The 12,904-nt window shown below is 40.6% G+C and overlaps 1 protein-coding gene across 9 annotated transcripts in view; it reads left to right on the top strand.

Annotated features, from left to right (window-relative positions):
- Positions 1-12,904, top strand: part of SLC17A1 (solute carrier family 17 member 1) — a 78,845-nt gene that overhangs the window by 6,698 nt on the left and 59,243 nt on the right. For all 9 annotated transcript variants that reach the window (XR_005384409.1, XR_005384407.1, XR_005384408.1 and 6 more), the window contains 8 exons: positions 35-207; positions 621-854; positions 939-1,026; positions 1,382-1,468; positions 6,817-6,935; positions 7,041-7,202; positions 8,193-8,325; positions 8,401-8,548. Coding sequence is in view for 5 of the 9 variants with exons in the window: in XM_038584312.1 (XP_038440240.1) it covers positions 35-207; positions 621-854; positions 939-1,026; positions 1,382-1,468; positions 6,817-6,935; positions 7,041-7,202; positions 8,193-8,325; positions 8,401-8,548 (1,144 nt within the window). In the remaining 4 variants the exon portion in view is untranslated. The remainder of the gene's footprint in view (positions 1-34; positions 208-620; positions 855-938; positions 1,027-1,381; positions 1,469-6,816; positions 6,936-7,040; positions 7,203-8,192; positions 8,326-8,400; positions 8,549-12,904) is intronic.

The raw sequence follows: 12,904 nt of genomic DNA, 5'->3' as shown, positions 1-12,904 counted from the left end.
GTGTTAACAATGGACACTTTGTTTTACTTCTTAGTTCGAAGTTTTTGTTCCTTCCGCTATGGATTATCTCTCCTCTTGCATCTCTGTAACGTTGCATTAATGGCACAGAACATGTGTCTGAACCTCACAATGGTAATCATGGTGAACAGCACAGGTCCACACAGTTTGCCTAATACCTCCACAGAGGAGCACCTGGATAACATAAAGGTATATGAAAAATACTATCCATAGTCATAAGTTTAAAATCTTATCTTGCTAATTAATTTGTGTAGAGATTGAATGTTATCATAATTGATGTGACAGTAATTATTAGAAAAAGAAATTCAGATCTTCATCTATTTTGCTAGTAACCTAACTGTTTAAACATGTTCCATGATTACAGCATGCCTTAATATTTGTGAAGGGCTTTGTTATGTGAATCTTTCTATATGAAGAAGAAGAAAACCAAGAATTAGGGGCCCTAGAGAAGTTTGACCAGAGAAAGAAATGATAGAGAAAGGGGCAGAGGGGGAGCTCCTTTAAACTTAGTGGGCTGGCAAACCAGTTACCTTGCATCCCTGAATATTACAGTAACTCACTAGGATGCAGAGTGGTTCCATGTGTCTCCTTATTTCTTTCAGAACCCCGTGTATAACTGGAGTCCTAAAATCCAAGGCATCATCTTCAGTTCCATCTTCTATGGTGTACTCATCACCCAAATTCCTGTTGGATACTTGTCTGAAAAATACTCCATCAAGAAAATGATTGGCTTTTCATTATTCCTCAGCTCTCTACTTAGTCTGTTAATGCCAATGGCAGCTGAAGGTGGTGCAGCTTTCCTCCTGGCATGCCGAGTAGCCCAGGGAGTAGCCCAGGTATTAAGATAACACAAAAACTGAATAGGGTTTAAATTCACAGGAAGTATCAGAAATCAGCTGTCCCAATCCTTCTAATTGCAGGGGTCGGCATTAATATCTCAGCACATGATATGGGTCAAGTGGGCTCCTCCCTTGGAACGAGGCCGACTTACTACCTTGAGTCTATCAGGTAATGACTTAAGGCCTAGAATGTTTGAATCCCATTGTCATTTCATTGTATCATGTTCTTCCTAGAGCTATAAAAGATGTGTGTTTTGAGGTGTCCAGGGCTTTGGAAACCAACTGTTCCAGCATCTTTGTTTTAAAGATGCAGTAACTGTCTAGAATGAAGAAAAGGCTTTTTCATCTCAAACAGCAAGGAAAAAAAAGAGAGGAAAGCAAATATTTTATTATTTTCTTCTGCTCAGTGTTATGCTTTACAAATGTATTTCACTGAAAATTGCTGATTGCTACTGTGAGGCTACATTATCTCTATTCTCAGGTGTCTGTGTTCTTTAGGGGTTTTCTTTGTGTCTTCTGATTAGGAAATCTGCTGGGGTCCTTCATTGTTCTGCTTGTGACTGGATTCATCTGCCAGTCCCTGGGCTGGCCCATGGTCTTCTATATTTTTGGTAAGTCTCCTTCTATAACATCCCAGTCATTATTCAGAATTGAAAAAAAATAAAAATAAAAACTGACTATAATGTCAGTTTTATAAATAATTTAATTTACATAAAGCTAACATCAAAAATGACATGACATCAAAAATCATGAATTTCATTGAAGGAAAGGGAGAAGTCAACATTAAGTCCACATTACAAGCAGAACTATACATATGTCATTGTATATAACCTCCACAATTCTATAATGTAGGTACTGGAGATCCATACCCCTTATATGAAACCCTGGGGGAAAGAGATGACCCATTATTGTTCATAAAAAGGAGTATACTAACTGAAGCAATGCTAGGAAGGAGATACGTAGGGGAAGACACCCCAATCCCACTCACTTTCTCTTTCTTACCTTCTTCTCAGGCTGCTTGCCTAGTCTATCGAGAAAATAGATGACACAGGGGCCTGTTGATGTTCATTCAAGCCAGCTATCTGTGAGCAAGGCAGGATACAGAAGGGTAAAGAATGAAGGGCCTAGAGGGACAAACAGAAGACAACTAATGCATACTGTGAGCAAATGGCAAAGTCATAATGTGAAAACATGCCTTCTGTCTTCCAAATGCCACTGATCTTCATCACTAAATTAGTTAGTCATCAGTAGTAGGTAATGAGTAGTGACAATATCCAAACCCTATACCATGAAACAGGCTGATAACACTGGGACCGTCTAGTCTGGCAAAAAGAAAACTTGAGAGAACATGCATAGAAGAGAAATGCACCCCTGCTCTATATTACAAAATGAAAACTAATTAGCAGAAATTACAGGGAGGTGAGGTTTGTGCTCCAGGAATGACACGCTCAATAATTAATGCTGCCTACCAGTCCTGATCAAAGGTTGGATGACCTCTGACATTCACATTGTATTCCTATTCCAACGTCATATGCATGTGTACAGCAACATATGTCATTTGCAATTAGCATAGGTGGCTCCAGGAGCCTCAGAGAAAAGCACTATGCATTGTACTAGGATAGCAGCTTTCCCATGAATTGCCTCATATGGAGGCACCTGGAATGGGGGGAAAGGCTTAGAGAGTAGCAGGGTAGGGATTCAGGTGGCTGCCTCCACAAATCTTTACCTTGAGGCGTCACATAGTGCCCACCAGATGCTGGATGGCCTGCCCCTGCTGGTGACAGAGGCAAGACTAAAACCAAGAGGTTTTGTTCCATTTGAATATTTTTCTTGATATAGTTAAATAAATCTGGATCCACACTGCTTTAAAGAACAAAATAACATCTGCCTTTGAGCAGCTTCTAATCGCTGGAGAAAATATCCCAAAAGAGCAAATGGCTTACAAACTCACATTTGTGCTTAAAACAGCCATCCATCCTGCTATGTTTCTTTTCACTCAAAACTTCTCAAGTCTCCTCAAATCTCTGAAATGGCTCCCTTTCTTCTCTGCCTTCTCTCATGTCACCTCCCTTTGAACACCTACCTCCTTTTGAGAATTTATTGCTCAATCTGTCTGTACCCACTGCTTCAACCTCCCAGATTTCTTTCTTTTTTTTATAAATTTATTTATTTACGATAGTCGCACACAGAGAGAGAGAGTGAGAGGCAGAGGGAGAAGCAGGCTCCATGCATCGGGAGCCCGACGTGGGACTCGATCCTGGGTCTCTAGGATCGCACCCTGGGCCAAAGGCAGGCGCCAAACCGCTGCGCCACCCAGGGATCCCCACCTCCCGGATTTCTATGCAACTTCTATCTGACTCGTGTCTGACCCATTCTGCCATTGAGACAACCCTTGATCATTTACAGCTTCCATCAGAGTTGCCCTACATCCGCACTGAGCCCATTCTGGCGCCTCTCCAGCCAGACCCTCTTCATGCAGCAGAGTCTGTGGGTTTGAGATTATATGCTCATCAGAGCCCATGGTCATATTCCTAGTCATCACTCCCAGAATTAGTTGCTCAAAACAAGGCTTTTCAAATCTAGCAGGATTCTTCTGCACATCTATTGAATTTAGACTTGGTTGAGGAGGGGCAGGCAAAACTGCTTGCAGAAGATGCAAATGGAACATGATAGGGAAGGTACAAATTTCTATACACATCCAATTAAAACATCTAGTGATATGGGAATGGATCTGGGTAGGAACAAGAGATTAAGCCTCTGACCACAGAGACCAGGGATTTGTGACCAGTGGAATCTAAGAATTCTAACTTTAAATCTCATTCTTTCTCTGGTTTCTTTCAAAAATTTTCTTTGTCTTATATTTTCTGTAGTTTGAATATAATGTACCTTGGTGTAAATTTTTTTGTTTACCCTGTTGGTGTTCTCTTGAGCTTCCTATATCTGGTTTGGCATCTATCATTCATTTTGGAAGACTCTAATTATTACTTCAAATACTGCTCCTGTTCCTTTCTCATTCTTCTCTTTCTGATAGTGTCATAATGTATATATTACACCTTTTGTAATTGTCCCACAATTCTTGGATACTGTCTTTTTTTATCCTTTATCTCTATTGGCGATTCAGTTTTGGAAATTTTTATAGACATTTCTTCAGGCTCAATGATCCTTCCTTGGCCATGCCTAGTCTATTGATTAGCCCATTAAAGGCATTCTTCACTTCTAGATTAGTGTTTTTGATTTCTGGCATTCCCTTTTGATTTTCTTTAATATTAGAGTTTTCTGTCTCCTTACATGAATAATATATTTTTGTATGTCGTCCACTTTTTTCCATTAAGAGCTCTTAGTAATATTAGTCACAGTTGTTTTAAATTCTTGATTTGATAATTCCAATATCTTTGAATTGGTGCCAATGCTTGCTGTCTTCAAACTATATTTTTTGTCTTTTAGTATGCCTTATGATTTTGTCTTTTAGTATGCCTTATGATTTTGTTGTTGTTGAAAGCTCACCAAGATGTAGTAGGTAATAGGAACTGAAATAGTCTTTCAATGTGAGGTTTTATGTTTATCTGGCTTGGCTAGGGGTTAGGCATTGCTTACTATTTGCTATAGCACTAAGTTTCAGAGACTACAGTTTCTGTTTTTGTGTTTTTACAGACTTCTTAAATAAAGTTTGACACATGCGACTTTTTTTATTTGTATTCCCATTTATATACAGGGAACCTACTGATGTGGTGGTAAGGTGTGTGTTGGGGGGGGAAATAGTATTCTATAGTCATATGATTAGTCTTAGTCTTTCTGGGAGCCTGTGCCTCTGGGCTTCACTTTCAAAAGTCCTTCCCAGTGTTCCCCCCATTAAAGTAAGATAGGAAGGCCAGCGGGGGATGCAGGTGGTATTTCCCTTCCCTTAAGCTGGTTAGGCTCTGGTAAAGGTTTCCCTTGACAGCAGGCTTTGTTAAGAACAGAATGCTCTGGACATAATTCAAAACAGCTACTTTTCCTTTCCCCTCTCTGATCTTCACTGTGAGAACCTGGTTAGGTCTCCGGGAGGTAAAACTCACAAAAGTATGAGGGTCCCTCCAGGACTCCCTCCAACTCCAGATTTTTTACCTCTCAAACTTGTCCACACAGCCTACTGCAATTAACCAATTGCCAGGTTTTCCTACCCTGGTACTGGTTCCCGTGCAGTTTTCTGCTTCTGGGCTTCTGTTTCAGGAAGTTGTAATTCTCTGTATCCACTCATCTGTTTGTCCAATTTGGGGGAAAATAGCTTGCCCTATGTCCTCAATTTTCTGATGGATAAAATAGGAGTTGTCGGATTTTTACTTTATTTAATTTTCTTGTCACGAGGATGGGAGGAATGACTTTCAAGTTCCTTACATGCTGAATCAGAAACCAGAAGTCTCTATCCAGGTCATTTTGAAGTTACATTTCTCAACATAGTATGAGAAGACATATTTTATTTAAGTTTCTTAACAAATCCATAACTTGATTTATAACTTTTAAATGTTCATGTGAGTTTCCAGGCCTCACAAACGTTAGAGTTGCCCAAACCTCCATGCCCATAAATGAAGCAGAAGTTCTTCAGTCCACATTTGACCTGACCTCTTAATCACATCCACCACCATCAATGGTGCCTTTGCCTGACTCTGTGCATTGGATTTTGTTCTTCTGGTCATTCTGTTTTAGTCTTTTGCAGACTTATCCTCTTCCATTTGTTATTAACTCTTGTCTTCAAAACTCTGCCCCAGGCTACTCCTCTAGGACTGTATCCCCACCCTAAAAATATAATTCATGCTAAGTATCAATTACCACTTATTAACCATATGTCCCTGGGAAAGGATGTGGACCCTTCTGAACATCAGTGTTCTCATTTTGAAAAAGAGCTAATAGCACCACATGAGTTTCTGAGTTGACAAAAATAATACATAGGAAGGTACACATTGCACATGTATTTATTAGGCATTCACTTCTATCCACTTACATTTCACCTTGGGATTGGGTTCTCAGGTCATAGAATGATATGGAAATGGTATATTGTAGAAATACCCTTTTAATGCTTTTTAAAGAGTGTTGTAAAAGTCTCAGATCTTACAGTGGCTCCAAATTTCCACATGGTCTGATCCCATCAACTCTTGTCCTTATCTTTTCCCACCCACCCCCCTGCCTCCCCTCCAGTCACACTGGCCTCATGACCTCGGCCTTCGGCACTCTCTGCTCCCTCTGCCCCACATCAATGCCCCAGCCTTCACTGAGCATGACACTCCTCACTTCCTCCTCCTGTAACAACTCTCCATAGCTCTTGTCACTGATATCTAATACCTTTTAGTTATTTACTTTACTTCATCTCTTTCATCCACTAGACAGTAAACTCTATGATGATAGACATTTTTGTATTTTATTCATTGCTACATCCCCAGTACTTAGAATAGTGAATGGTACATAATGGGCATATAATCAATATTTGTCAAATGAATGAATGCATTCTGGAAGACTGATGAATACTACATACTCCCTGTCTTAACAGAAGATTCCTCACAGAAGACATGTATAATCCCTCTGGCCTGGGCTATATTTTAGGAGCATAGCCAAGACCTGGCTCTCAAAGCTAGGTGATTGCTAAGCCCTGTAAAAGCTTAGTTGTGCTATAGTCTCACGGTGGAACACACTGGCAATTTGTAGAGATAAGGGCCTAAGAACAGGGAGTCCCACTACCATGAGCAGAGGGATACAGAGTTTGGATCAGGAGAGACCAAAGGGCTTACCGTCCTTCCTGCAAAATTCATTCTGTAGGCAGAAGTAGCTACAGATACAGAGAGGACATCAAAAATGTAAGCCTTGTTGCAATGTTCTAAAGAACAAGGAGGTCCAGGTTCTGTGAGTAATAATGACAAATGTCAATTTGGGAAAGAGCCTTTACTATAGACAGAAACCATTTCGATTTTAACCTGTCCTACTTTGATAGGTGCTTGTGGCTGTGCCCTAAGTCTTCTCTGGTTCGTTCTCTTTTATGATGACCCAAAGGACCACCCATGTATAAGCATCAGTGAGAAGGAATACATCTTGTCCTGCCTCAACCAGCAGGTAGAACACAGATGCTCCACTGTGGTATCTCCCAGATTCTGTGCCAAATGAAAGTGTATTCCAGCTTGTCCTACTGTGCTAATAGTTAATTTTTTTTCTCTCCAGGTCAGCTCAAGCACACAGTCTCTGCCAATCAAAGCTATGATTAAGTCTCTTCCATTCTGGGCCATTGCTTTCGGTTCTTTTGCTTTTCACTGGACAAATACCATTATGGTTTTGTACACTCCAACGTTTATCAAGGCCAAGCTTCACGTGAACATAAAAGAGGTAAGTCTACCTGTGTTCTCCAACTTTATGAAGGACTCTACTCATTTCTTTGTTTCTTATGACTCTAATCCTAGCTCTTGACTGCCCCTACACTGTTTAGCTGATGTTCTGTACCTGGAGATTCACTGTTTCTAAGTCTTATGTTAACATTTCCCAGGAAAAAAAGGTGTAAGCAGTTTCTGGCACTCCCACAATAGAACACACTCACTCATGTTCCCACAGGTTCCCTACCTCCCATTCAATGCACAATCACCCTAAATAGTAGTACTTATGGCTCAGCACCACCATTTCCTACGGAGACTAGGATCCTTCCCTGTCACCCTGCTCAGCTCACTCCCAACCTGTCTCTTGGGATAAGGTAATGAGTCCTGGGTGGAGAACCCATGACTCAGGTCTTGCTTTGAAAGGATGGACATTCTCATTGCTTGTCTGACTTGGAGAATCAATATTCCCTGAACCTTACATTCAATGCCATAATAGCTAGAAAAGACTCCTATAGGAATAGAATGCCCAAAGTGCCATTCATCGATCAACCTCCAGTAACTCACCCCGGGGGCCAACCTAAACAGTGAGGTCCCTTAAGCACTCTCTGATTCAGTGTTATCCTTCTTGAGACCACAGAGAGGTTGAAAGGATTAACAGCAGCGGTTCAGCATAAGGACTGTACGAATGTCTGTAATTGCTGCTATTGCTAGTTCTGCCATTTCCCCCAGGGCAGGCATTCCCCACTCCCAAATGTAGTCTTCCAATTTCTATTCTCCAGGACTTTCAGGTCCTGTGACTCTAAGAACAGAAAACTAGACAGGCTCTGACAACTCTTTCTGACCCCCAAACTATTTTCCTCTTTCTTTTGGGTGGTGTGGCCCCAAGTATGAATTCTGAAGTTGCATGTTGATGGTTTCTTGTATGGCGGTACAAATTTTAGATACTGAATTTTAGTTTAGGGATGACTCTATCATACTCACCCTCACAATAACATTTATTTTCCAGAATGGGCTGCTGTCAGCTCTCCCTTATTTGTTTGCCTGGAGCTTTGGCATCCTAGTAGGTCACCTGACAGACTTCTTCCTGTCCAGGAATATTCTCCGCTTAATTACCATCCGGAAACTCTTCAACACTCTAGGTAAGAACAGCCAGGACATTCAAGCACCTTGAGGCCCTTCGCCTAACCTAACCGCATGTCTGAATCTCTCCCCAGGACTTCTCCTGCCTGCCTTCTTCAGTTTGTGTCTGCTCTACCTGAGTTCCAGCATTTATAGCATGACCATTTTTCTGATACTTGCCAGTTCAACAGGAAGCTTTTGTATGGGTGGAGTACTTATAAATGGCTTGGATATCGCTCCCAGGTAGAGTTTTAAAAATCTCTTTCTTGTATTCAAACTCTCCAGGGTGTTTTAAGATTTCAACTATTTTGGAGTTCATGGCCAACAGTCCAAAATGCTTCCTGAAGAAGCATCAATATAGTTCAGATATATAATGAGTGTAATCATTATGTGCCTAATGATATATTAATGTTTGCAACTCATAAATACATATGAAGTATAGCCTAGTGATTCAGAACACAGATTCTCAAGTCAGGTTAGGTTTTATTTTTTTTTATTTTTTAAGATTTCATTTATTTATTCATGAAAGACACAGAGGAGAGAGAGAGGCAGAGACACAGGCAGAGGGAGAAGCAGGCTCCATGCAGGGAGTCCGATGTGGGACTCGATCCTGGGACTCTAGGATCACGCCCTGGGCCAAAGGCAGGCGCTAATCCACTGAGCCCTTCAGGGATTCCCCAGGTCAGGTTTTAATAGCAGCATGACCACTCTCCTCAAGCAAATCATTTACCTTCTCTGAGTCTGTTTCACACCTATAAAATAAAATAAAAATAAAATAAAATAAAATACAATAAAATAAAATAAAATAAAATAGGAGTAATAAGGGAATACTTACCACAGAGGGTCATTAGAGGATTAAATAAGTTAATTCAGGTCAAGTATATAGAATAGTCCATGGCACATAGCGAACACTGTATAAAGGTTACCTGTTCCTCATGGCTATTGTTATTGTATGCATGTTTATATATTATGAATCCTCATGACAACCCAACAGATAGTAATACTTATTTTATAACTAAGGAAACTGAGGGTCAGATACTTGTCGGCCTAAGATCTCACCACTGGTTTGGGATCTTATCTAGGATTTTAATCTAGATCTGTCTGGTAAAATCTTTTGCTTTTACTGTTATACCTTTTTAAAAGATACATAAGTATGGCTGATGGAAGCAGCCCTGCCATTTGCATAGTTCCAGGGGGGCACTGTTTACCTTGTACTTTATAGGGCTAGTAGTCCCTGGGGAACATGCATCCATCAGGAACAGAATTCTCTGAAATTTAGCAAAATATTGGCTGTAGGGTAGAGAGGCAGAATCAAGAAAAAGAATAATCCATATTCTGTCTCAATTCTTATAATGAATCTTGCCCATGATATCCATACAATGTGAGTGCCGGAGTAATGAGGACAGGTATCCATTTGTTTTATTCAGTTCCAAGGCCTTTCTTAAAAATGCTCGCAGGAGTTCTGATTACTTGGAATTATATAAAACATGTAAGGATTATTTGATATAGAAAGCACAATGTCAACTGAGCCGCAGGCATGTTGAAATCAAGAATATATACGGTTCTTTCTGCCCATGGATGCCACCAAGGAAGCACTGTTAAAGTCTCCCCACCGACCACTGTCATGTCTAAGCCAGCGTTTCCCAAAGAGCCTGAACAGCTGCAGAAGCTCTTCATGGAAGGTTTGAGCTTTGAAATGACCAATGAAAGTCTGAGGAGCCATTTTGAGCAACAGGGAATGCTAATGGACTGTGTGGTAATGAGAGATCCAAATGCTAAGGGCTCCAGAGGCTTTGGGTTTGTCACATATGTCGCTGTGGAGGAGGGGGATGCCTCCACAAATGCAAGGACACACAAGGTGGATGGAAGAGTTGTGTAACCAAAGAGGGTTGAATCAAGAGAAGATTCTCAAAGCCCTGGTGCCCACTTAACTGTGAGAAAGATTTTTGTTGGTGGCATTAAAGAACACCACCAAGAGATATTTTGAACAATATGGGAAAGTTGAAGAGATTAAGATCATGACTGACCAAGGCAGTGGCAGAAAGAAAGGTTTTGCTTTTGTAACATTTGATGACCATGACTCTGTAGACAAGATTGTCATTCAAAAATCCCACACTGTGAAGTCACAACTGTGAAGTAAGTAAAGCCTTATTGAAGCAAGAGATGGGTAGTGCTTCATCCAGCCTAAGAGGTCAAAGTGGTTCTGGAAACTTTGGTGGTCACTGTGGAGGGTGGTTTTAGTAGGAATGACAACTGTGGTTGTGGAGGAAACTTCAGTGGGTTAGGTGGTTTTGGTGGTAGTCGAGGTGGTGGTGGATAGGGTGGTGGTAGGGATGGCTATAATGGATTTGGTCATGATGGAAGCAACTTTGGAGGTGGCGGAAGCTGTCATGATTTGGGCAATTAGAACACTCCGTCCTCAAATTTTGGACCCATAGAAGGAGGGAAATTTGGAGGCAGAAGCTCTGCCCCTGTGGTGGTGGAGGTCAATACTTTGCCAAACCATGAAACTAAGGTGGCTATGGTAGTTCCAGCAGCAGCAGCTAGTTCCAGTGGCAGAAGGTTTCAATTACTTCCAGGAAACAAAGCTTAGCAGGAGAAGAGAGCCAGAGAAGTGACAGGGAAGCTACAAGTTACAACAGATTTGTGAACTCAGCCAAGCACAGTGGTGGCAGGGCCTAGCTGCTACAAAGAAGACATGTTTTAGACAATACTCATGTGTATGGGCAGAAAACTCGAGGACTGTATTTGTGACCAATTGTATGACAGGTTATTTTAGTTTCTGTTCTGTGGAAAATGTAAAGCATTCCAACAAAGGCTTTTAGTGTAGATTTTCTTTTCCACCCATGCTGTGGATTGCTAAATGTAAGAGTCTGATCATGACACTAAATGAATGTGTCTTTAAAAAAAGAATGTATATAGAAATAGGGGCACCTGGGTGGTTCAGTCGGTTAAGTACCTGACTCTTGGTTTTAGCTCAGGTCATGATCTTAAGGTACTGGGATTGAGCCCTACATGGAACTCCATGATCAGTGAAGAGTCTACTTGAAATTGTCTTTCCCTCTCTTTCTGCCCCTCCTGCTAATTCTCTTTCTCTCTAAATAAGTAGATAAATCTTTTTTAAAAAAGAGAGAGAGAGAGAATATATACAGAAATAGAAGAAATTATAAATAGCTAGGATTTTTTTTTTTATTTACTCATGAGACACAGAGAGAAAGAGAGAGGCAGAGACACAGGCAGAGGGAGAAGCAGGCTCCATGCTGGGAGCCTGACATGGGACACGATCTCGGGACTCCAGGATCATGCCCTGGGCTGAAGGCAGGCGCTAAACCACTGAGCCACCCAGGGATCCCCAATAGCTAGGATTTATTGAGCATTTTTTATGTGCCTGTTATGACCCAGCATGGACAAGAAACTGTCCATTATAGTATGGCTGAGGAAACAAAAGACCAGTAAAAAGAATTTATGTAAAGTCACACCATAATAAGCACTGAGGGCTCATACCTACATATGTCTGCTTCCAACTGACTAGCTGTAGTCACTCCCTCAATAGGGCTATTTGCTAGCATCTGGTCAGGAGGATGCGGAATAATCTCAACCAGCAATGGCTTGAGTAACATAGGACTTGGTCTAAGTTGCATCATTCCAATGGACCCAAATTCCATGTAAGCCAGGTAATTTTGTAGGGCCAGAGAGAATAAATATACTAATCTACAAAGTGGAAAAAATTCTTAGTTCATCCTCAATTTTGGGGGCATATGTGTGTTACAGCTCAACCATATCAATTTGTATTGCTTAAACTATCTTTCATTAATTAGATGAAGACCAAACTTACTTAAGCAAGAATGTTCCTAATCATATACCTTCCTCACCTATTAAAGAGAGTTCCCTTAGAGAATAAAGTTCTAATTTGTCTTTTTAGGGAAATTTAGTCTTTGTTAGAACTAAAGAGTTCTAAGTCAGGGATTATATAGTTTGGAGCAAAACAAAGGTGCAGGAAAAAAGGTCTGGAAGGTAAAAGAAACAAGCAAATGTGATTTTGTTGAGAATATCATTTGGGAAATAAGATTGAAAGAGGGAAGACCTAAGAATGTAATAGTTTCCATCACTTTGGTGCAAGAATAGAAAAGCACAGAGAACTCTAGAGATGTTCTGTAATGCATTAAGAAGAAATTGTCATTGCCTTGACATTCTTAAATGGAGGCTCCAAAAAGACTTCTATAGCTTTTAATTATTTTTGACTGATTGGATGGATTGTACACCCTTGAATTTCCCTCCATGTGGGTCTGAACTATAGTTCAGACATCAGAATCCTATTCAGGCTCTACTAAATCATAGTATGCCAAAATATAAAATTAATAAAATTGAAAGTCTACTTTAATGACTATTAAACTTCCAAATGCCCTTTACCATGGGCTGTTGCAGCTGAAGGATGAGCAAATTTAGAGCTGATTGTTGTCCAGAAAATTACCCTGCATTAGAACAACCTTTGTTTGCATCCCCCATATCACATACTTACTGTTTGAGGACTGAGTGGCATGAGGATAAGACCATAAAACATTGTCACCTACTCTAAGGTCAAAAGAACTGCTCCATCCT

The sequence above is a fragment of the Canis lupus genome, chromosome 35, assembly GCF_011100685.1.
Source record: "Canis lupus familiaris isolate Mischka breed German Shepherd chromosome 35, alternate assembly UU_Cfam_GSD_1.0, whole genome shotgun sequence".
In the NCBI taxonomy this organism is placed as follows: Eukaryota; Metazoa; Chordata; class Mammalia; order Carnivora; family Canidae; genus Canis; species Canis lupus.
The sequence above is the reverse complement of the archived record's forward strand: the minus strand, read 5'-3'. Positions and strand labels throughout refer to the sequence as shown.